Source organism: Podarcis cretensis, assembly GCF_951804945.1.
Source record: "Podarcis cretensis genome assembly, chromosome: 5".
NCBI lineage: Eukaryota > Metazoa > Chordata > Lepidosauria > Squamata > Lacertidae > Podarcis > Podarcis cretensis.
In genome coordinates, this window is record NC_137174.1 from 50,056,921 (window position 1) to 50,081,963 (window position 25,043).

Genomic DNA, 25,043 nt, shown 5'->3' on the forward strand with positions numbered 1-25,043 from the left:
TGACTTGCACAATTTCGGCTATACACAGTTGAAGGTGGACTGGTAGGGTTGTTCTCTTGAGACTCCATGGAACAATTCGACTTCCTGCAAGATCTTGCAAAAGTATCCCTAACACTTCTAGAGTCAGCACAGTGAGCAGGCCTTCCCCAAGAGACAAGGCCAAGAGCTTCAAAGCACTTTTCACAGTGGGTAACTCCAAGCGGTCCTTGTGTGAAAAGAGCTCTGAAGCTCTTAGCCTTGCTTGTGGGGCAATGCCCACTTAGCGCACTGGCTGTGGGAATGCTGAGGGTCCTCTCTTTCCCTCCCCCATTATAGAAGGCAGGCTGACTAGTTGTGGGGTGGATCCAAGGGTTTGGCAAGATGCAATTTCCACATCTATACATAATCCCTGGAACTGAACTCTTACGTAAGATGAGGTGCACCTGCATTTGACCTGGCTGAATTCATATGGGGAAGTTGGTGCTACTATAACAAAATAGATTTGGGATTTTATTTGAATATACTTGGGTCTGCTATCTGCTTAGAATCTTCTTGCATGTATAATGTTTCTATTATATACCTCCCTCTCCATGGAGGCGCAGATTGCAGCTATAACAAAGGCGGCATTTTTTCATCTCCGCCAAGCTAAGCAGTTGGCTCCTTACCTCTCTCGCCCTGACCTAGCCACTGTGATCCACGCGACGGTCACCTCCAGACTGGATTATTGTAACTCGCTCTATGTGGGGCTGCCCTTGAGACTGACCCAGAAACTCCAGCGGGTGCAGAATGCCGCAGCGAGACTCCTTACGGGGTCTTCGCTTAGAGATCACATTCATCCGGTGCTATACCAGCTGCACTGGCTCCCGGTGGAGTACAGGATCAGGTTTAAGGTGCTGGTTTTAACCTTCAAAGCCCTATACGGCCTAGGACCCTCGTACCTATGGGACCGCCTCTCCTGGTATGCCCCACAGAGGAACTTACGGTCTTCAAATAAAAACATTTTGAAGGTCCCAGGCCACAGAGAGGTTAGGCTGGCTTCAACTAGAGCCAGGGCTTTTTCGGCTGCAGCTCCAACCTGGTGGAACGCTCTGTCACAAGAGACAAGGGCCCTGCAGGACTTGACATCTTTCCGCAGGACCTGCAAGACAGAGCTGTTCCACCAGGCCTTTGGTCAGGGCGCAGCCTGACTCCCTCCTTGGCAATCTTTACAAAACTTTAGTTTATGGTTGCCATCAATTTTGATTTTAATTAATTTTTATAATGTTTTTATAATGTTGCACTGTTTTAGTGTTGTTAGCCGCCCTGAGCCTGGCTTCAGCCGGGGAGGGCGGGATATAAATAAAATTTATTATTATTATTATTATTATTATTATTATTATTATTATTAGCATTTTTATTTTCTATACCTATAGAGAAAAACATAAAATATATTTTTTAAAAAGATCTGATTTGGTAGGATATAGTATCTGGCTCTGAAACGTAACATCATACTTACCGCTAAAGTGTTGATAAGATAAGCTGTTACAGCCCCTAAAACACGAATGTTGCTTGCGGCTGTGAAGTAGGTACATTTGGCACCATCTTCCCAATCTACAGCAATGCAGTTTATGTTCTCCACCTTCACCAGCAGCTGCATCACATGCATGTTTCAGAAAAAGTAATATGTTAGAGGTTGCTAATGCAATCAGAAACACTGGAGGTTCTTTCAAATGTACTTGATCACCAGTTTCAAAGGATCCAAAAACTAGGTAGTCCAATCTCATACCCAGAAGCAGGGCTAGCCTTCTGCCCACCTCCCACAGTTTAGCCTACACAATCCAGGTCACAGTGCACAACAAGTAGACAGCAACTGTACAGTAAGGTGTGATTTTAGAGCAAGACACCAAAGACTCTTGCAAACCAATGCATCCCCCGAGTTTGAAGAAGGCAAAATGACCTACTGATTCCCATTGTTATTATTGTGAGCCTGTGTGTTTGCATAATGTTCACCTGTTCCCCATGTCCTAGATTCTGTAAGTAAAGAAGGAAACTAGTCAAGATAAATCTCATACCAAGCACATCTCCACAACCCAGCCATATTTTCCAGTACTGGTAAATCCATGGATAACAAAGCGAGTTTTCCTCAATGGAGAGAAATAAGAATTTTGAACAGTTGATTTTTCGGTATATAACAGTTTCTGTTGGGAATTAAAAATATAAAATTAATTTATTTTAAGGATCTTCAAAGCAAAGAATGTTTTCTCACTTATTCTCAGGTACCAACATCCTCATAAAGTTCTACTGGCTAGAATTGTGCTTGATTTTTCAACTGTTGGCACTAATGTCTTGTGAAAAGATCCTAGAATCTGAGGTTTTCCAAATCCTCAAGTGACTCATATGCTCCTTGGCAATACAGATTTCAATGCTAGCTCATCTCTAGCCTGCTTTACAAGCGTATATATCTCAATTCCTATACAGTGGTACCTCGGGTTACAGACGCTTCAGGTTACATATGCTTCAGGTTACAGACTCCACTAACCCAGAAATAGTACCTCAGGTTAAGAACTTTGCTTCAGGATGAGAACAGAAATTGTGCAGCGGTGGTGCAGCAGGATTGGGAGGCCCCATTAGCTCAGGTTAAGAACAGTTTCAGGTTAAAAACGAACCTCCAGAATGAATTAAGTTCTTAACCCAAGCTACCACTGTAATGAATTAGTTATCCATCAGGATGAGTGAATATGTCTGTATCAGTTTCTCTCAGTTTCTCATTTTCCCAATCTTCAGCTCTCCATATTTCCACATTTGCAAGCTATTTTTTTAATATAAAAAAGTTATCATGAAACTTCTTCAGCATTTTACTGCCAATTTCTCCCCAAAGGCACATTTTTTAAAACAATTTGCCCAAAGTACACATTTTTCCAAAGCATTTTCTTCTGTTATGATGCATTTTCTATGTTATTTTCAGTAATATATGCAATTATGTGCGCACTTTACATGAGTTGATGCACTTCTGTGCACATTCTTGGCTAGAGAACTGCATTGCAAAATTCAGAGGAGTGTGAATTTCAAAGCACGGCTCCATTTCAGTTTGTGATTTTTTTTTGGAAAGCGTGACAGGTGAGTTAGCTTTCAAATGAGAACTGAATTGACTTTCTCTCCCATCCCTCATTAGCAATTATATGACACAGGCATAGGCAAACTCAGCCCTCCAGATGTTTTGGGACTACAACTCCCATAATCCCTAGCTAACAGGACCAGTGGTCAGTGATGATGGGAATTGTAGTCCCAAAACATCTGGAGGGCCCAGTTTGCCTATGCCTGAGATACCATTTTCAATGTGGAAAGAGCTTCATAGTTTCTGTCATTCACAGGCATGGCAACCCTGTCAGATGGTTGCTGTTATACAAATGGTGAGAAAAGGAAGCTGAGAACCTCTGTCTTAGCGAATGCCATTGTCTGATTAGACAGGATCAAGCCTAATACATACAGGCATACACAAATATTGCCAACAGTTCTTAAATAAACAATTAAAAAAGGTTGTCTCACCTGTGAAAGATTCCCAGTCTCTCTAGTGAAAAGCAAAAAAGATATATTCATGCTTTCAGGAGATGCTGGTAAGCCAAACAGCTTTCTCCCAGGTATTCCTGACCAAGGGGGCTTATCAGAAAAGCAACCTAGATCTTTATAGCAGACTTCATTGGCTAGAAAGCATGCAATGCAAATTGTTAAGTACATGGCATTCACCAGACATTGTATCACCTATAGCATCACATATTACAAATGTCTCATATTATTATAGTGAGATTGATCTACACTTACAGGTAAATGTGGTTAGGACTACTGCCTAAGTTTTAGTGGTATAAATTAGCCTCATATATCCAACATGCTTAGCTCTAGTTAATGCATGAAGGGGTTAAGACCATAGATCAAACTATTCTGCTAGACTTAACTAGATCACGCCCGCTTAACTCGGAACGAAGGAAGTCAAGTTTCTTTATTCACTCCCTTCCACCATGTGAATCTGACGAGAGAAGACATTTGGGCTAATCACTCCAAGCCCAGACCACATGTTTAGAACCATTTTACCACCAGTTTTGAAGCTAAGCTTTACTGCCTCTCTTCTCTTGCTGCTGTATGGAAAAGCACATGAATCTGACCTTTGAAAGTGTTTGTAAGTAAAAAACTTCTTTAAACTTTCCAATCTGCATGGTCTTTTCTGTGCTAAAGGGGAATACAGGGGAACCTTGTAAATAACTTAAAAAGGGATATTTTAAAAGTCTAGCTGCCTGCATTCCCATGCTTTACTTTGCTGGAAGTTTTGTGATTTTAAATCTCTGCTGTAGCTCTCTTACCAGACAGGGATTTAGGAAATTCTTCTTTTATTAACCAAAACCAATCATAATCAACAGTTTTATGCACTGAGTTTCTTGTGCGCCACTTAAAGACAATTGTAATTAAGCAATATAGAAACTGTTGAATTAAAATAAATTATAAAGAAGTTAACCATATCTTAATTCCCATTAAAATCAATGGGATAGGCTAGACATTACTTAAGTATAGTCTGCATTTGACCCATTGCTCTTGTAAGAATGCATATGTTTAAATGTGTGTCCACAGATCATTTTAAGGATGTCTCTGGTTGGATGCTGTAAATGTGTACATGCATAGGTTCTATGCAGAAGCCTAAGAAATGTGTAGAGGTTGACAATAAAAGCCTATTCTTCCTCCATATGTTTGCTATCCTGGAATAAAGGTTGTCTACACAGAACTGTAACAAAAGAGCCTGGTTGTCACTAAATTTCAGTCAAACATCTCGGAGGTATTGCCTCCAGTCCATCTAGTTCACTACACTGACTGGCAGCGGCTCTCTAGGTTTTCAGGAAGGGACTCTTTTCCAGTCCTGCTTTAGCAATTTAGTGGATTGAATCTGGAAACTTCCACATGAAAAGCAGACGTTCTACCACTGAGCTGTGGCGCATCCCCTAAATGTCACATTGCCATTCCACAAATTGCAAAGTGAGTTTCTAGAAAGTTCCAGTCTTTGGTTCTCTGCCAGTCAAAAGGATGTTGATGCCATTTGGTGGCAAACTGGGAGAGGCTTTAGCTTAGTTTGTGTAATCATGAAATTGTTCTCTTGAAATACATAATGTGTAAAGTATTGCCTCACCTTCTGCTGTGCCAAGGAGGAGGAAAGCACCAATCCAAACTACAGGAATCTGCAATAAATTTAAATATACATGTTATGCAATGTTAAATATATATGTTATGCAACAGATGTTATACATCTATGCAATGGCAGTTTTAGTATTCCAGAACCACTCATTTGCTGAAACAAGTTGCTTAACAGTGCAGCCAATATCAGCACAGTACAAGGTCCTCTTCCCCCATGACCTTATAGCCTTCCCAGCTAGACATGAAATACTGTGGGTGCTGTTTATTCTCTTCTCTGTAGCAAACATAACAGGGATGCATTGGGCCTTAGATATGTGACACACAAAAACAAAACCTGCCTCGATGGGAGACCCAAGCATTAAAGGCGGAAACTGTAAGTCCCTAAGGTGGAGAGTGAGTTGTTAATAATACCAAGAATACTTAGTATGACAAAAACACTGTTGGACTGTTTGCATCATGTGGCAATTACTGGACAAGATGGTGAATGAAAATGGACCAGAAAAGATGAGGTTAAAGAAGACACATATCCTTTGGAGAATAATATTGATAAAGGACTGCCAGAACAGGAGAGTGGAACGCTAATGCTAGAGGCAATAGATGGTGAAATGGAGAGGACCTTCACACAGGTGCCTAGAGGAGTGAACCAATCAAGGGGTTGAGTTACGATGTTAGAGTGCAATGAAACCACGGATGGAGAGATGAAGAAATATTCTAAGCTGGTAGAGAAAGAGCTGAGAGAGAAAGCATTGTGTGCTCAATTTGGAGTGAATTTAGAGGGGAAAGCTACCAAGCCTCTGGCGACATTCCTGAAAAAAGAATGAAAGAAGCGAAAATGGAAGGAGTTAAAAAAACAAAAACAGTCCAGCTATGGATCACTGTTTTAGCTATGGATCACTGTTTTAATAAAAGACCACAGCAGAGAGACTTCTGTGTGACTAAAGATGGATATATTATTTTTCAACATGGAGGAATGGTTCTTGAAGTTTTTGGAGGTATAGTTGTTATGCTGGACTGGGGAAGACTTTTTGACACTTATCAATAATAATAATAATTGGCGAAGCCCTTTAAGACTTTTTGTTTGAAAGGGGAAATGAATGAACTTGAGATGTCTGCATCTGGAGACTGGGAAAATATCACCTAGCAGAACGAGGAACAGCTGCATTTCATTCTGGAATGAATACTTTGAATAACCTTTATATGTATATAACTGACTATATAATTGGAATATATAATTGGAAGCCCTTTTTATTTCTCCCTCTTTCCCTTTTTCTTCTTTAAGAAGAATTGTTCTGCCCAGACACTGAGGCCCAGAGCCAAGGGCCTTCTGGCGGTTCCTTCGTTGTGAGAACCCAAGTTACAGGGAACCAGGCAGAGGGCCTTCTCAGTAGTGTCATCCGCCCTGTGGAACGTCCCCCCACCAGATGTCAAAGAGAGAAATAACTACCAAATTTTTAGAAGACATCTGGAGGCACCCAGAGTGGCTGGGGAAACCCAGCCAGATGGGTGGGGTATAAATTATTATTATAATATTAATAATCATAAGGCAGCCCTGTTCAGGGAAGTTTTTAATATGTAACGCTGTACTGTTTTTAACACTTGATTGGGAGCCGCCCAGAGTGGCTGGGGAAACTCAGCCGGATGGGCGGGGTATAAATAAATAATAAATAAATAATTTATTATTTAAATAATAATAATAAATAATAAATAAATAATAAATAATAAATAAATAAATTATTATTTATACCCCGCCCATCCGGCTGAGTTTCCCCAGCCACTCTGGGCGGCTCCCAATCAAGTGTTAAAAACAGTACAGCGTTACATATTAAAAACTTCCCTGAACAGGGCTGCCTTAAGATGTTTTCTGAATGTCAGGTAATTGTTTATCTCTTTGACATCTGATGGGAGGGCGTTCCACAGGGTGGGTGCCACTACCAAGAAGGCCCTCTGTCTGGTTCCCTGTTCCACTTCTCGCAATGAGGGAACCGTCAGAAGGCCCTCGGCGCTGGATCTCAGTGTCCGGGCTGAACGATGGGGGTGGAGACGCTCCTTCAGGTATACAGGACCGAGGCCGTTTAGGGCTTTAAAGGTCATCACCAACACTTTGAATCGTGCTCGGAAACTTACTGGGAACCAATGCAGATCTCTCAGAACCGGTGTTATGTGATCCCGGCGGCCACTCCCAGTCACCAGTCTAGCTGCCGCATTCTGGATTAATTGCAGTTTCCGGGTCACCTTCAAATGTAGCCCCACGTAGAGTGCGTTGCAGTAGTCCAAGCATGAGATAACTAGAGCATGCACCACTCTGGCGAGACAGTTCGCGGGCAGGTAGGGTCTTAGCCTGCGTACCAGGTGGAGCTGGTAGACAGCTGCCCTGGACACAGAGTTAACCTGAGCCTCCATGGACAGCTGTGAGTCCAAAATGACTCCCAGGCTGCGCACCTGGTCCTTCAGGGGCACAGTTACCCCAATCAAGACCAGGGAATCCCCCACACCCACCCGCTCCCTGTCCCCCAAAAACAGTACTTCTGTCTTGTCAGGATTCAACCCCAATCTGTTAGCCGCCATTATTATTTATTTATTTATTTATTTATTTATTTATTTATTTAATTATTTTTATATTCCTGCTTCTTTTTCTTCTTTTTTCCTTGTTCTGGTGTTCTCTACTCTAGGTCATTGAGGGGATTGTACACACATGGAGGTAAAGGACCATGTGTGAGAGGCAGGGTAGGGAAGATATCTCAGACTGGGAAGTTGGAAGAAGAAAGGGAAGAGATAAGAGTTAAGATTCACCTGTGAGAAGGGAGGACTTTTTATTTTCTTTGCTCTTTACTTTTTTATATTTAATTTATTTTTTATTGTATTGTATGATGGAAAGGAACCCTCCTCTTGTGTGGCAAAAGTCTTTGGGCTTGTAAAACCCAGCAAAGCATTTGTAAACCAAGGCAGGCAGTAGTATCAAATGCAGTACATGAAATACCTAATCCTCATTCCTGGCCTCCTACACTATGGCAGCGCTTCTTGGAATTGAACCAAGATAGCAATTAAGAAGCATAGTATGGGGTGGGTGTGAGAATCATACTGCAAAATATTTTATATGAATCAGAAGGCACATGAATGTGGAGATGTCATTAGTTCACCACCACATAGCCTTAGTCTTCCACATAGTCTTCCACATAACCTTAAAATGCTAGGAATTCTGGCATTTCCTTTTGCATCAGTTTACAGCAGTAAACTGCTGTCATACCTCGTGTTGCGTTAGGTTCATGTTGCATCTTTTCCGCTTGTGAACGCAGCAAACCCAGAAGTGTATACTTCTGGGTTTCACCATGTGTGCGCGTGCAGAAATGTTCTGCACGCTTTGCGCATGTGCAGAAGTGTTCTATTGCGCCGTACGCTTAGAAGCGCTGCTCTACTTACAGACTTTTCAGGGTGCAAATGGCACCCCGGAACAGATTGAGTCCGTAACTAGAAGTACCACTGTATTTATTAAAATATCATTGGTTGTCTTTCCATATTAAGACTGGATAATAAAACCTAGTTTCCCAGTTGCATTTCCATTCTCTTTACAGAAAATAGTCTTTTCCACATCAAATAAATTACCCTGAACATCAGTATGTATAACCACTCACTTACCATTCTAAAGCCTGAAGTTCAAAAATGCTGTGAAATCCCCTTTCAGATGGTTCTCTCCTGCTGCTGTGCTATTCCATCTCCTGTGAACATAAGAATCGCAGAGAGAGAGAAGTGACAAAGAATATTCTTCCGGAAATGATATGCCTGGAGAAGATCCAAGTTGGTAGGAGTGTATTTTCCCTCTATGGATGCTAATCATGCAGTTTTATATGCATGAAACAGCCAGGCAGCTTGTAATATTTGGGCTTCTGCTATTCCTTCCTGCTTGCTTCATCCTCCTGCCTCTGTCATCTTTGACTCATTGTTTGTGGACCGACTCCCTCTGAAGTTTCACCATTTACTTCAGCAACAGACATAGGAGGAGTTAATATTTTGTATGATACTTCCTGAAGTCACATGTGTATTTAAATTGATGAGAGAGACTGTGGGGACGAGAAATATGGAGTTACCTAATGCTTCTTCATCTATGAGTAAAGAGTTATCCAATTAGGACCCAGGGCCTGTGCTACTTTTGAAACTTTAATGGGGAAGGGCTGTAGCTCAGTGGTATGAGCATCTGCTTTGCATGCAGAAGGCAACAGGTTTAATCCCCAGCCTCTCCAGGTAAGGCCTGTCTCAAATCCTGGACTGCCACACAGTGTAGACCATCCTGGGTTGGGTGGGCCAACAGTTTGACAGTATAAGACACTGTCCTGCTAGCACTCCAATTGGAGAACAGGCTTTACCAAATGTGTCATGGACTTTGAAGCTGAACAAGCTCAGGGCGAAAAGGAGAAACGAGCTAATAGGAAGGCACATTTGGCAGACCCTCACAATGATCAACTCTGCCCAGAAACCTATGTCCCCACTGTGGAAGGACGTGTGGATCCAAAACTGGCCTCCACAGTCACTTACAGACTCACTGTTAAGACTGTTTTCATGGAAGACAATCCTACTCGGCTACAAGCGATCACCAAAGAAGATAAGACAGCTTTCTATGTTTCTAGATGTGGTTGCATAATTTCCTAGTCCTTTAAAAATAATTTCAGCTGTGAATAGCCCTTGCAGAGAAAATAACTCATGGTGTAGCAATTCTGAAGGGGAAAAGGAAACCAGATGCTTTCTCTGTGAGTTGGTGGCCATTTATCACATACTGTATGTTAATATTTCCAAAATGGAGAATATTGTGCTGCTGCATCAGTACAGCTCTGGACTTCCTGATTACTTTCTTTTTCTAAAATTATGTTTGTTTGTTTGTGCCTTTATCTCCTTTGGGTTATGAAGACTACTATGATATGGTTTGGGACGCGGGTGGCACTGTGGGTTAAACCACAGAGCCTAGGACTTGCCAATCAGAAGGTTGGCGGTTCCAAGGTTGCTCGGTCCCTGCTCCTGTCAACCTAGCAGTTCGAAAGCATGTCAAAGTGCAAGTAGATAAATAGGTACCGCTCCGGCGGGAAGGTAAACAGCATTTCCGTGCGCTGCTCTGGTTCGCCAGAAGCGGCTTAGTCATGCTGGCCACATGACCCGGAAGCTGTACGCCGGCTCCCTCAGCCAATAAAGCGAGATGAGCGCCACAACCCCAGAGTCGGTCACGACTGGACCTAATGGTCAGGGGTCCCTTTACCTTTATGATATTGTTATGGCTTTGCAGGGGGCAAGGATCACCACTAAAATTCTCCCCATAATTTCTGAAATTAGTACAGACGCTTCAGGTTACCCATTTTCGGGTTGCGTACCACGCCGAACTTGGAAGTACTGGAATGGGTTACTCCCAGGTTTTGGCGGTCACGCATGCGCAGAAGCACTAAATCACACTTTGTGCATGCGCAGAAGCACCAAATCGTGACCCACGCATGTGCAGATGTGGCGCTGTGGGTTGTGAACACTGCGGGTTGTGAACGTGCCTCCCACAGGGATCACGTTCGCAAACCGAGGTTCCACTGTAAATGCGGGGCTTGAAGTCAAGACAGCTTCCTCAGGAGCTGGTTTAGAGAGGTGCTATCTAAGAAAGCCTCTCCTCCTACCAGAAGGGAGTTGTGAGCAGAAGCCGGTTCCCGCATTGGCAGGGGGGCGTATTTGGCCCCCTGCATCAGTTTCCCGGCTGCCGCACCATGCCCATCGGCTTGGGGGCGGGGTTTAGCCACATTCAAGCAGCCGCAGCAGCACCGTGCCCTCATGCTGCTGCCTGGAGTCGTCAGATCACCCACCCACCCTCCCTTTATGCTTTTGACTTTGCTATGGACTTTGGTTGGTTGCCCTGGTTGCCCAGGGGGCCTGGTAGGAATTTTTATCCATTTGGCAAACTGGCCTCTTGGTTTTTCACCTACCTTGTAGCAAATAGTCACAACTTTTCGGGTATTGGCGGTTAGGCATTGGAATATGTGTTGTGCTGGTGGCTAAGGCCATGGCACGATCCCCGGTGACATCAGGGGTAGCTTCCAGTTGTATTTGCATCAACAAGCTTCTACCACTGGTTGTTAACCTTCAGGTGACTCCCTGCTGAGCGGGGTGGAGTCATATATAGATTGTTTGATCCATTGCCTAAGCCAATACTACTCACATGCTGTAACCAATAAAGTTGTGGCCTTCTTTAGCCCATTAACCTAAAATACATGTGTCCTTGTGTCTTATTTATCCCTATGCGGGTGGTAGGTCCTTGACTCACAACAAAGGCAAGTGATAGCAGAGCCATTACCCTGACAAAAGGTGAGACAAGAAAGGGGAGACTACCAGGGGACATGATGTCTCCACAGGAAAAAATGCCTTTTGTAGGAGTCTTTTGAAATGGAGGTCACAGAGAGATGGTGGGATGCTGGAAGTAGAACAGGATGAGTTGTTTTCTGCAAAGACTTCTTAGAATAAGTAGGAGGAAGTAGGCAGAACTCCATGCAGTGCTGGCTGGAGATGGCTGCACTGAGAGACTGGGAGCCATGACTGCTTTGCACTTAAGTTTGCTGAAGCTATGAGAGACACTCTTGGGGTATAATGTATAATAAGCATCTGGAACCCCTGGAATCTCATATAGTCACTCAGTGGAGATTCAGGTGGTGTGTAACAATATGATACAGAAGATCCCTGGTGAAGGAATGAGAAATTGGCTAAGTGGTCACTGCCCACCCTTACAAGGGGGCCCAATGCAGCTGGAGGTTGGCAGTGTCAGCTATCTCCTCCCCTGGCCGCGCTGGAAGATGGTAGCCTCCCTGGACCCACTACGGAGGCACCATGCAGCAACAGCCATCCACACTGGAATCCCCAGTTAGCGGATAACAGTGAAGAAAGTTGAGTGAGGATCATGCAATATAATATGAATAAGAATACTTATTTGACATCTGGGAAGTGGAAGGGGGAGATGATGTTCATATTTTTCTTTGTATGGAGTTTTATTGTGTTTCATTTATGTGTAGTATTGCAGTTTCGAATTACTGGTTTGCTTTGGGCATTATATGACATCCATCCAGTCTAGGAGAGTGTGGGTGGCAGAGGTTACATCTCCTGTCTCACAGTTGATAGATAGTAAACAACTGTATGAATGTCCTAAGTGCCATTTAAAATACCCAGGGCTGGCCTCACCATTAGACAAAGTGGAGTGTCTTCCTCAGGCAGCAGACACTGGGAAGCAGTGAGTGATACTAAGATGTTGTGGTACAGGGCTATGTGTACTACATGTGGGCTGTCCTAAGTTTACCTCACGCTGCCCACAGATATGGTGGAGAATGCTTTCGTCAGTCTTGAAGGAAGATTCAGCTGCCAGTCTGACTGGCTTCTGTATGTGGAATTGGGAGGGGATGCCATCTTGCCTTTCACCTTGGGTCAGCCCTAAAACTTACAAACATCTGATGCATACGGTCTCCTAAGGTTTTGCAACTGTTCCCATGGTTAATGAGGCCTTTGCTTCTTTGCAATACTTTGTAAGCCTCAGGATGTCATTCACGCCCTTCTGTTTGTCATGCTGATAGAAGCCTAATAACCTCACCCATGCAACACTGATATGACAACAGTCACGGTATGGGGCTCCTTGTTAAACACATTATCTGCCTTGCTAGGGATACCTGTTTCGACCAACAGATAATTAAGTCTTATCATTTTCATCAAGGGAGAAATGAACCTGGGGAATGAGAAATAGGTACAATGCACAAAATAACTACAAACTACAAACTACAAACAAGCACATCTAGAGAAGGGTCACAAAAGCCTACCATTTCTAAAATGGCAACAAACTCAAGACGAATGCATATTTCTCTCGAGTGTGTGGCTGCTGTTTTAATTCCTGTCCAGCCATTGTGCCTTTGGTAGAATGCTCAAATGACCATTTCATAGTGTATCTGAATGCCATTTCAACACATAACCCCACCCCTCACATCATTCAACTTGTCACAGAGAGTTCAGGTAGCCAGGCGTGTACAATGAGCTCAGACACAAAATAAGTCAGTCAGTGCTTATAAAACTTTATTTGCATTTTGAGTGTGGAGGCTCTTTCATAAATGCCTGAGTTACCGCCTTAGGATTCATTAGCCCCACAATGATCTTTCAGGCAGTTTCACCTGAAGTACTCTTTTCCTCAGTGTATTGTAGATTTTGCCTTGTAAAGAGCTGAGTTCAAAACATGTAGAATGCTTACTGACGAAACAAACAAACACTGTGGCTTTTTTCTTCTGTGGCATTCATTGCAATAAAACATGTGCCACACTGAGGGACAGGCAGTTGAATTAACTCCCTGTGATTTGGCTTATATTTAAAGTTTAACAAAAGTGTTGCTAAAGTAAGAGTAGGGCCCAGAACTGAAACAGGGGCATGTTGCAGACCCTGCTTTTGTTCCCTGGTCTCCCTGATTGAATGAACCATTTCTGATGGCAAGGAGCTGTTTCAGTATGTAAGCAAGTACAGACTTTCCCCTTATGTTTGCTCTGAAGAGCTGTCATTTCTCAGGATTATCTTTAAGGTACTTAGGGCAATGGAGAGTTTATGCAGCTGTACAATTTCAAATAGTACACATATCTGTAAACTCCTGGTGGATGTACGGTGGGGGAGACGCCAGGAAAAAATTTTTCAGCTGGAACTTGCCAGACAGTTCTGGGAACTCGACTGGGTGACATTGCCATTACAGTGGTACCTCGGGTTAAGTACTTAATTCGTTCCGGAGGTCCGTACTTAACCTGAAACTGTTCTTAACCTGAAGCACCACTTTAGCTAATGGGGCCTCCCACTGCCGCGGCACCGCCGGAGCACAATTTCTGTTCTCATCCTGAAGCAAAGTTCTTAACCTGAAGCACTATTTCAGGGTTAGCGGAGTCTGTAACCTGAAGCGTAAGTAACCTGAAGTATATGTAACCTGAGGTATCACTGTATAAGAGAACAACGGAGGGGTTCATGGTGAGTTCTGGCACCTCTTTTTCTAGAAAAATTGCACTGGGGAGCGGGGAAAACATGACCCACTACAGCTCCATGATATCCTTTCTAGTATTTATAGTTATGCCTTTCCCTGTCAAACATCATGAAGCATTCCTTCATCAGAGATACACAATACAGAGATACACAATGGAGAAGCAAAAAACAGGTGTCTATTGCATACACATAGTCTAAACCAAGCCTCAGATACCACAAATGCATTAGCTAAAAATGTGGGGTCTTTTGGAGCTGTTCTAATATTAATGGGCATGCAATCCGTATGAGAAATGGGCATGCAATCTGTATGAGGAGACAGCCTGAAATGAATACTTGTTGAAATGACTAGTTTTACTAGTTTATAAATTAAATACTTGGAGAAGGGCCCCTCTAGTGGTGAAAGTGATGCATTTAACTGACAAGGAAGATTATTTTTGTAAAAACCTACAATAGCAAAACAACAAAAATCCCAGCGGCATAGCTATCCACTTGGGTGTCCAGTGTGGCGTATCTGCTGCGCAAAAGGGTGGAGGTGGGGTGAGACGCCCTTGGTGCGGGGCAAGGCAGGGCGCGCTGGAATCTCAGTGCCCCAGCTGCATTCTGCTCTGGCGCCCTGCAGGCCCGTGTTGCTTTTTCGAGCAGCGCGGAGACTGCAGGGAGTCCGCCCGCCCCCACCCTCTGAGCTGTAGAGTGGCTGAGGGGGAGACAGCAGGCAGACACAAGCCCCACACTGCTCAAAAAAGCAGTGAGCCGCACTCCCCCCCCCCAGCTACACCCAGTGCTTTTTCTGGGGGGACACAGGGGGGTGCATACCCCATAACATTTTGTGAATCCAAGTTTGGCCTCATTGAGGGGGCAGTATTTGAATATGAGTAGGAAAATTAGAGTACCCTTAAACATTTTTTAAAAAAGAAAAAAGCACTGGCTGCTGCTACGCCTAAAACCTAAACCAAAAACCCTTTAAAACCCCTGCATGATTATTAAGAATATTATGGTGGCATAAGGTTTTGTGGTTGTTAAGGCTGGACCTTTCTCAAGCAATGGGCCATCTAAGGCCCTCTTGTTCTGAAAGTTATAACTCTAGTGATGATGATAACAAAACATTTAAGGGAACCCATTTTTAAAAGAACTGACCAATGACACCTATAAAGGAAAAATAGTTTATTCTGCATTCTCAGTTACAGCTGGCAAAATGTGTGTTTCATGCAAAGTACTCATGTGTGTTTCAGCAAAGTGCAAGTTTTTGCTAAATTTCAGTGTGGTCAAAATACAAAATTTCAGCCTGATCAAAATACAAAATACAAGATCTAGAAATAAAAACAACAACTATTGAGTTAATATTTTTCAGGATGAATAAATGGCCCCCCCTTTAAAAAAAATATTGAAAGTATACTTCAATAATATGGAAAACTTGTCTTCTCCCTTTCATCAACTCATCTTAGACCTTCAGGTTGCACTGGTAGTGCTATTAGAGAGAATGATAAATGCTGTACCCAAAATGCAAAATCATGCTTTTAGTCCTTGGGCTACAATCACAAAAGGCAATTCAACTTCAATCTTCGCACAGATTAGTGGTTTAATGTTCTATTAAACGTAAAGAAGCTACACCATATGGAATTAGCTTCATGTATTTAAATATAATTGCCTGTAGGCAGATGATGTTAATCTCATAAGCACAGCACATTCTTTTTAAAGACTATGCATTTATGCAAAGACATTTCATCTATTGTGATTCCTGTGCAGTACAAAAAAACTTGCCCACATCAGAGGTTAGGAAGCCTGTAGAGTCAAGATTTGCTGGGGTGCATTAAGATAATCCTAAATAATACAATTAATGCCTTAATACAGTATCACAAATCTGGTACCCCAAAGGTATTCCAAAATGTACACAGAGTCCCCAGCAGACTGCATTCATTTGAAGAGCTTTATATGCACAGAGCTGCCCTATCCACTGAAATGTATACACCAGCTGCCTTGTACAGTGGTACCTCGGGTTAAGTACTTAATTCGTTCTGGAGGTCTGTTCTTAAACTGAAACTGTTCTTAACCTGAAGCACCACTTTAGCTAATGGGGCCTCCCGCTCCCGCTGCGCCGCTGCTGCACGATTTCTGTTCTCATCCTGAAGCAAAGTTATTAACCTGAGTTACTATTTCTGGGTTAGCAGAGTCTGTAACCTGAAGTGTATGTAACCTGAAGCGTATGTAACCCGAGGTACCACTATATAAGGCCTCTTTATGTCTGTACACAGTACTGGTAAAACAATGGTTAGATTCAAATGCACAAAGATGAGCCACAGTGAGTCTTGCCTTAAGTTCACAGACCCTACTCTCTCCTCCTACAACAAGGCCATGAAGACCATTATCTTACTTCTTCCATTTTAGATAAACCATAACTTCCTCACTGGGAGGAATTACCTAGGTGAGCTCTAAGAGGCAACGGGGTGGCAAGAGGTCTACATGACTATCAGACTTTGAAAAGCTGGAATCACTGGATGAACTTCATCAGTTTTGTTGAGTTAATTAAACTAAATAGTTTTAATAGGATTTTGAAGGAATGTGCAATTAATTGTTACTGTTTTGAATTTGAATTTCTTATCTTCCTTAGTGGGTTGTGCACTATTCTGAATGATGCTTTTTATAGTGTAGGGGGGCACTGGGGGTGAGTGTATGGAACCAAGCAGGCAGTTTGTCAAAAGTTTGTTGCTGAGTTATGTATGTTGATATCCTGCAGAGCTGCTGCCAATCAGTGTAGACAATATTGAGTGAGATGGATCAATAGTCCGACTCAATATAAGGCAGTTGCTATGTTCCTGTCTGTGAGAAGAAAAATCTGCTTGCTTATTAGCACCAAATAAATTCAAGTACTCCTAAATTCCAAAGAAAACTTAACATTCTGGAACACAATTATATTCACACTTGCCACAACAATGGGCAACTGTTTTAATTAATAATTAAGACTGCAACCCAAACACAGATACCCAGGAATAAGTCCTACTGAGCATAAGTCCTTCTGAGTAAAAATGCAGAGGCTAGTGCTACAAACATATTTGTACCCTGCCTAATGAGCAATGCTCCAAAAACAAACAGACCCAGTGCCATATACCTGTCACTGTTATCTATGCATAAGGCCTGCAGAGAGCAATCCCAGGAAACAAAGGTTGTGCCAGTACCCACCATTCCCAAGCAGTCCGCCATTTTTAGTCTTGCCTTTAGTTATTAGGTTTGTCTCTGATCTCTCTCTCTCTCATGTGAGCACAAGGTTCCACACTTCCATCAAATCTCACTGATCTGTATTAATATATTTTAAAGGATACACTCAACAGGTCCAGACCAGCTTCCACAAGACTCCACCCATATAAATAACTACACTGTTAATCATAATTATGACATTCAAAGTACACAGGTGCACAGGTTGTTTTCCTTATTAATTATAATGCACTCACTCCTCAAAATATAAATTGAATTTGTTCATCACAGCCCAATGTTTTCCACAGATTTCTCCAGCAATCATTTCCCTGCAGGATGAGGACCTAGTTTCAGACGAGTTGACTTACTCTGCAGAACAGGGATGAGGAACCTATAGCCCTACAACTGCTGTTGGACTCCAGCTATCATCATGCCTGACCATTGGCCATGATAGCTAGAGCTGAGTGGAGTTGTAGTCCAACAACATCTGGAAAACCACACTTCCCAACCTCTGCTCCAAAACAGCCTCCCCAACCTCCTACTGTCCAGATGTTTGTTTTGTCCAGCCTTTCTCAATCTGCTACAGTTCCTATTGTCTCTTATTAGTCAGTGGCCATGTTAGCTGGGGTTGATGGAAATTGTAGTCCAAAACAGCTGGAAGTCACAAAGCTAGTTTTCAAACAGTTGGGGGGGAGGGCCCTCAGTGTAATCAACAAGATCTATCCCACCCACCTCCTCCCACTTTTACCCTAATCTCACTCCCTCTCCTCCATCTTACCCCTTCTTTAAATATTTGTGAAGGGGAGAATTGTCTTAAAAAATAATGTTTCCATTTCCCCCATTTGCCCCGGCTGCAAATTAAGGTTTCAAGACCCTGCATACCACTCACCCCACTGTAGAGCAAATATTACGACTCTATAAGCATCTCAGGAAGAGAAAGCTCCTTGAACTCCATGGGGCTTAGTTCTCCAAGTAGACATGTACGTGGACTGCACTGTAACTCGGGAAGCAGCACTACAAGGCACAGAAGGCAACTATACAAAAACAGAGGGAGTACTTGCCTATGGCGAGGGAGAGGCATATTTGACAACCAGCTGCCTGCCTGTAATCAAGTTGTGATTTGTATCTTCAAAGTAGTTGATAACGTGTTGTGTACACACAGAGCAACATCATGGGCACGGGAAAACTATAGCTAAGCAGCAGGATCTCCTTGCCCACAGTGTACCAAATCATCTGAATAGCAGATGCTGGGAATCGTGGGGGTGGGTGCGTGGGTAGGGCACTGTTGCACTTACATCCACCTTGCAGACTTCCTGTGAGCACCTGGGTCACCAGGGTTGAAATTGGGCTTTATTTCACCCGGGTCAAAGACCCAGTTTGGCAGCCCTCCCCCACATGTGTTTGTGTACACACACATGGGGGACGACTGGGAGCCTCAATGACACCCCTCTAGAGGCATCACCTGTGGCAAAAATCTTGACTAGCCCCCCACCACCACTATGACTCTGCAAGTAGCCACTCTGAGCACAGGATGCTGGACTCAATGGGCCATTGGCCCATCCAGTAGGATCGCCTTATGCTCTTATCTAAAAGAGGAGAGAAACTTACTATAAAAACTCAATATGCATTGGTTTTATTCTATTGCCCTTAAGATGTCAGTTGCCAAAACTTCTGGACCCATTGCCCGTACTGCATGGGCACTTACACAAGAGTTGGGGAGAGATTTGGATCAATTCCTCTTTCAATGGGGACATACCCTAATTTGCACCTCCTAAAAAAAGGGAAAACTTGAACACAGTTATCCTGCATTGCAGGAAGTGGACTAGATGACCCTTGGGAATCCCTTCCAGCCCTTACAATTCTATGAGCCTCCAAAAATTCATGTTTCACATTTCTCTGAATTTTTTGACGTAATCCACCAGGGAAATATGTGTACAAAAGGGGGGAAGCGTCCATAAAAATAAATGAAAACATACAAATATGCAGGAATAGAGATGAGCTACACAAACTGCAGAATATGGAGTGGAGCTGAATGTTCAGTGAGAACATTTTTGCTACCCCCCCCAAAAAAAAACCCCCACAAATATTTAGGTAAGATGAGAACCCCTCTCCCTCTCCTCCCCTCTCCAAAAGCCTACTGTTTGCCTGCTGGTTCTCTGCTGTTGGCTTCTCCAATTGCCTGTAGATGTGGTTGTGCAACATCAGTGAAGGCCAATCAGGTTGTGAAGAACTTATTCTGGAGATCCATCACTGCCTGAATGCCCTAGATTTGGGAAGTCATAGTGGAGGAGAACTAGGTTGGGCGAGGAGTGGTATCTGAATGTTCTTGATTGATTGAAGCACCCCCATCCTGAGCAACAAAAAGGAAATAATGTTTTGGGGAGTGTTCCCCAACATTTTTGTACCCCTTTCTGCCCATAAAATTTTTGAAATGGGGGGACCATTTTTAGGCAGCTGTACCAAAATCAGAGACACCAGTTCAGAAACATAAGTTTGCTCAAAAGTTTTTCAACCAGATCTATGCCAATGGCAGTGTACAAAAAACAGACTGTGAACAGTTTATGGACTATTGAACTTTCTACCTATTAGGTCTTCTCAGGGTTGAGCAATCTTCCCGGTCAGAATTTTGCAAAGCTCTTACAATTTGCTAATGCAGAAAATTCTCTCTAGATACATGTCTGTACTGCCACCTGGTGGGTCTTATGCCACACTGCAGATTATAGTATCTTCAGTAAAGTGCTAACATTAAAAAATATTGGCAAATTATATCTGAAAAGTGGAGAATTATGGGAAGTCCAATTTAGGGACACACATACACACAGGTGTTTCAGCCAACATATGAGTCTTCAGAACTATACATAGATTCAATTATAACATTAGGTCGTGCTTGTTTTTATTTTTGAAATGGCATTCAATTATGTTATTGGTTTTATAATGGCAAAGTTTCTGAGTCATCTCGAGTTATTGTTTGACACTTGATGCATCACTTAAAAACAGGACAAAAGAGGAAACAGATTTGTATAAAATGTGCATATGCTAATAGAGGTGTATAGATGCACATTTACTATAATTTAAATATTTACCTATTTGTTACTTATAAGATTATTTCTAAACTGCCAACTCTTAAAAAAATTATGTCAGTGTACAATAAAAGCAATACAAATAGAAATACATCTCACCATCATGGGGAAAACTGTAACTTTGGTGACTTGTGTGCCTGCCTACTCAGTTTGCTGTCCATGTGCTCACTGATGACGTGCAACTTCAGAGGCTCTCCCACTCTCCCTTTTTAGGGTTCTTCATCATTAAGTTGGACAGGGACTGGACATATGGCCACCCATATCCCGTGAGTTTTGAAAAGATCCTCATTGTGTGAGGAAACCTTGCCTAATACCAGGAAGCATCAGGAGTCTGAGCTTCAGTAGTTGTGTTTATCCATGAGCAACATAAGCAACTCAGCACAGCAGCGAGGACTTGTTACACAGGCAAGATTCAGGTTCTAACAAGTTCTTTGGAGGGAACCACATGTAGGGAAGGAAGTTGTATTGAACAGTCTGTAAAATGAGACCGGTCTCACTCGCTACACTACCCCCCACGACCTTTCACAGATCATAGATACTTTTACACATATATATTTGAAGGGCATCATGTTGTGGCCTCTTTTCATCAGTGGAATACACATCAACAGAAATGCAGTTGCCACCTGCATCAGTGTGCCTTCCTCTCCTCAACAACCATTATCTAGGGGTGGAAGAAGTTTGAGATACTGCAGCATAATTTTAGTCCTACTGGTATAGATATATAGACTATAGATTGTAGATAATATAAATATAGCCCGGAAAGGGCTTGGTCTTCCAGCCACGGTGCTTAGTCCCCTCTAGTTAGCTATTGATTTTTAAGCATGCATGATCTTCCGGAGAACATGAGGGAAGTGGGACAACTGAAGAGCAGGTGGGTACTTTATGCTCTGGAGAAATCTTAGCAGTCTAACTGGCAGGGGGGATTACAACCTTAGCTCTGATCTCCACTAATGCTCAACAGATTTTGCCACCCTTTCCATGCCTAGAGCCATCACCACCTGATTCCACTGCTGTGCTTCTTCTGCTTCTTGGTACTGTATTAGGAGAAGTTTCCAACGCCTGTGGATAGGAGCCACAAAGCACCCTATGCTGTTGTGATCAATTGCTGGAAGGAACATGGCAGCAGGGTGGGATGGTACAGCTGGTTTGACAAGGCAAAGGCAGCTGAGACTGAGATTTGCACATGCAAATATCCACATAATAGGCTGTATATTGTCTCCCTGCTTATTTAACTTATATGCAGAATTTATCATGCCAAAGGCTGAGCTGGATGAATCCCTAGCCGGAATTAAGATTGCCGGAAGAAATATCAACAACCTCAGATATGCAGATGACACAACATTGATGGCAGAAAGTGAGGAGGAATTAAAGAACCTTTTAATGAGGATGAAAGAGGAGAGCGCAAAATATGGTCTGAAGCTCAACATCAAAAAACCGAAGATCATGGCCACTGGTCCCATCACCTCCTGGCAAATAGAAGGGGAAGAAATGGAGGCAGTGAGAGATTTTACATTCTTGGGCTCCATGATCACTGCAGATGGTGACAGCAGCCATGAAATTAAAAGATGCCTGCTTCTTGGGAGAAAAGCAATGACAAACCTAGACAGCATCTTAAAAAGTAGAGACAACACCTTGCCAACAAAGGTCCGTATAGTAAAAACTATGGTTTTCCCAGTAGTGATGTATGGAAGTGAAAGCTGGACCATGAAGAAGGCTGATCACTGAAGAATTGATGCTTTTGAATTATGGTGCTGGAGGAGACTCTTGAGAGTCCCATGGACTGCAAGAAGATCAAACCTCTCCATTCTGAAGGAAATCAGCCCTGAGTGTTCAATGGAAGGACAGATCGTGAAGCTGAGGCTCCAATACTTTGGCCACCTCATGAGAAGAGAAGACTCCCTGGAAAAGACCCTGATGTTGGGAAAGATTGAGGGCACAAGGAGAAGGGGACGACAGAGGACGAGATGGTTGGATAGTGTTCGCGAAGCTACCAGCATGAGTTTGACCAAACTGCTGGAGGCAGTGGAAGACAGAAGTGCCTGGCGTGCTCTGGTCCATGGGGTCACGAAGAGTCGGACACAACTAAACGACTAAACAAGAACAACAACAAGAATATCCACATAATGCACACACTGAATTACATTTTGCATCTGACTTTATATTCTACTTTTCCCCACTAGGTGGACTCATGTCAGCTCACAGTATCTTTTGTGTGCAAAGAAATATAAGTACCGTATTTTTCCGTGGTAACACGCCCCCCCCCCCCGTGTATAAGATGACCCCTATTTTTGGGGACCCCAAATTTAGGAAATGGGAGGAGATTGCCCAGAGTTGTTAAGCTTTTTTTGGGAGGGGGATGCAGCCAACCTTGACACAGCCACCAATCACCCGCCCAACTGCCGCAGCAGCAGCCAATCACCAGCAGGCCCTGCCACAGCCACCAATCACCTGCCCAATCGCCGCATACAAACTCATGCTCGCAGCTAACCCCAGTTGCCCGTCCCTCCTCTGCACTATCCGTGTATAAGATGATCCCCAATTGTTAACATTTTTTAATTTAAAAAAATCATCTTATACACGGAAAAATACAGTATATTAAAGAAAAAAGGGATCTCAGACAACCAGTATAAGAAAACCTATTTTTTCTACCTAATAAAATACTGAAACAATAAAGAAATAACAATAAGGTGGGGAATTCTAATAATAAGTAAGAACTAAGGTAAAGAGTTCCCATTCTAAGTTTCTATGTCTTTCAAGCCCTTTGCAGCTGGGTGTTACTTGGCAAAGAGTTCTAATTTAGGGGACAGAAGATTAAATAAAATAATCCTTCTCATACCCTATTGGGGGGGGGGAGTAATTAATTTACGTAAGGATAAAATGAATAAATCCTAAAAGCTTCTACTTTGTTATCCAAGGGTAAATTGCTGCAGAATAGTAAACAGTCCTATGTATTGAATGTATGTTGTAATGTATCAGAAAGGATTATCCACACGCCACACCCCTTGCCAGTGAAGCATTTAAAAATGACACTCTTCACTCAACAAGTTTGTATGTCTGCCAGAGATAAGAAAATTGGCAGCCTCCTGTAGGCATGAGTCAGTACTATTATGTTTCCAATTAAATAGTGTCATTTAGACTTTGATTGCTAAATATCACATTTAGTCTAGTGCGTAACTTGCAGCAGGAGTTTGGTTTTCAGTTCTGTTTTCCTGTCCCTGAGTGGTGGATTTATGTAGAAAGTCCTTTGACAAATTACATTTTTAGCCTGTTCTGGTTGCACTTCCATTCTGTCAAAGCTTTGTCATTCACAAGCCCTGGGATAGTTTAGTGTGCAAAATCTCACTTGTAAGTGTAATGCATGAAGTTTTGTATGAGTCCTGCTCACATATATTTAACTTCAGATCACACTGTCTCCTGGGGTTTATAGTCCCTAAGCTGCAAAAACTCTTTCTTGTTCTCTTACATGCGTATTTTCCCCCAAGACAATGCAGGTTTTGATGACATTACAGCAGATGACTTGGCATTAAAATGGTAATAATATCAGGAGAATTGCATTTGAGTCATGTAAAATGTGGTGATATGTAATAGCAGTGAATGTAAATGCTGCATTTACGTTAATTCTGGCCCTCTCATCCTTTTCTGTGTTGTTGGACATCAAGGTGTTGTTGGACAGTTACTGGAAGCAGCGGGTGGTGGAGGGGGCATTCAGCTGACCTCCAGTCACCTGCTTTGCTGCTGCTGCATACCCCAGCAGAGAGGGAGAGGGGCAAGGCAGTGGTGAGGTCAGCATGGCGGAAATGCATTGGCAGGGCCGATTTGGTGCTCCTGCTGGTGCATTTGCACCATGCTGGCTGTGCTAGTGCTTCACCCCTCCCATTTTCCATTCTTGTATTGGAGGTTTGGTGGTGGCTGCCACCCTACTCTGCCACTCACTTTTGACAATTCTATCAGCTAATGGGTTAGGTTACCTCTAATCATGTAAGTCATGTATTCAGAACCTCAGGCCAAGAGGCCAAATGCAGCTATCCCTCGCTATCTGGCTCCCAAGGCTCTCTTCAGAACATACCCACTTGATAGCTACACACCCTCTCCCAGGTCACAACCCTCACTGGTTTTGTTCTCCAACCTCCTCAAGAGTTTTGCTGGGCTGGGCTATGGCCTTGAACTCTGATAATACTTGCCTGGATGGAGGGCAGAGAGGTATATGAGTGTGCAGAAACTATCCTATTGTAAGAAGGCGAGTGTTCCACCCAGTTTTGTCTCTGGCCCCACCCACTCCTGGCACACAGCCCCCAGAATAGAATGCAGCCCTGAGGCTGAAGAAGTTTGCCTACTTCAGATGGTAAGCTTATGGACACAGGGTTCAGCGATTTATGTTGTTGGTATAACCTCCCTTTTATAAGAGGATTCTAGCCATGGCCCAGAAGGAAGGGTGGAAGCATTAGAGCAGTGTTCCCAAACTTGGGTCTCCAGCTGTTTTTGGACTACAACTCCCATCAACCCTAGCTAGCAGGACTAGTGGTTAGGGATCATGGGAACTGTAGTCCAAAAACAGTTTGGGAAACACTGTATTAGAGTTAGACTTCCCTTAAAGGTAAAGGTAAAGGGACCCCTGACCATTAGGTCCAGTCGTGACCGACTCTGGGGTTG

General features: G+C 43.1%; 2 protein-coding genes across 3 annotated transcripts in view; one reads left to right on the top strand and one right to left on the bottom strand.

Moving 5' to 3' along the window:
• HSPA12A (heat shock protein family A (Hsp70) member 12A) overlaps positions 1-25,043 on the top strand; it is a 320,123-nt gene that overhangs the window by 107,673 nt on the left and 187,407 nt on the right. The gene's annotated exons all lie outside the window — the stretch shown is intronic.
• The window catches only part of LOC307216431 (pancreatic lipase-related protein 2-like), a 195,371-nt gene that overhangs the window by 9,993 nt on the left and 160,335 nt on the right, over positions 1-25,043 (bottom strand). The window contains exons 2-6 of the mRNA XM_079976726.1: positions 8,764-8,841; positions 5,126-5,174; positions 3,505-3,659; positions 2,031-2,156; positions 1,475-1,609 (exon numbers count right to left, since the gene is read on the bottom strand). Coding sequence (XP_079832852.1) covers positions 1,475-1,609; positions 2,031-2,156; positions 3,505-3,659; positions 5,126-5,174; positions 8,764-8,766 — 468 coding nt within the window. The 5' untranslated portion in view covers positions 8,767-8,841. The remainder of the gene's footprint in view (positions 1-1,474; positions 1,610-2,030; positions 2,157-3,504; positions 3,660-5,125; positions 5,175-8,763; positions 8,842-25,043) is intronic.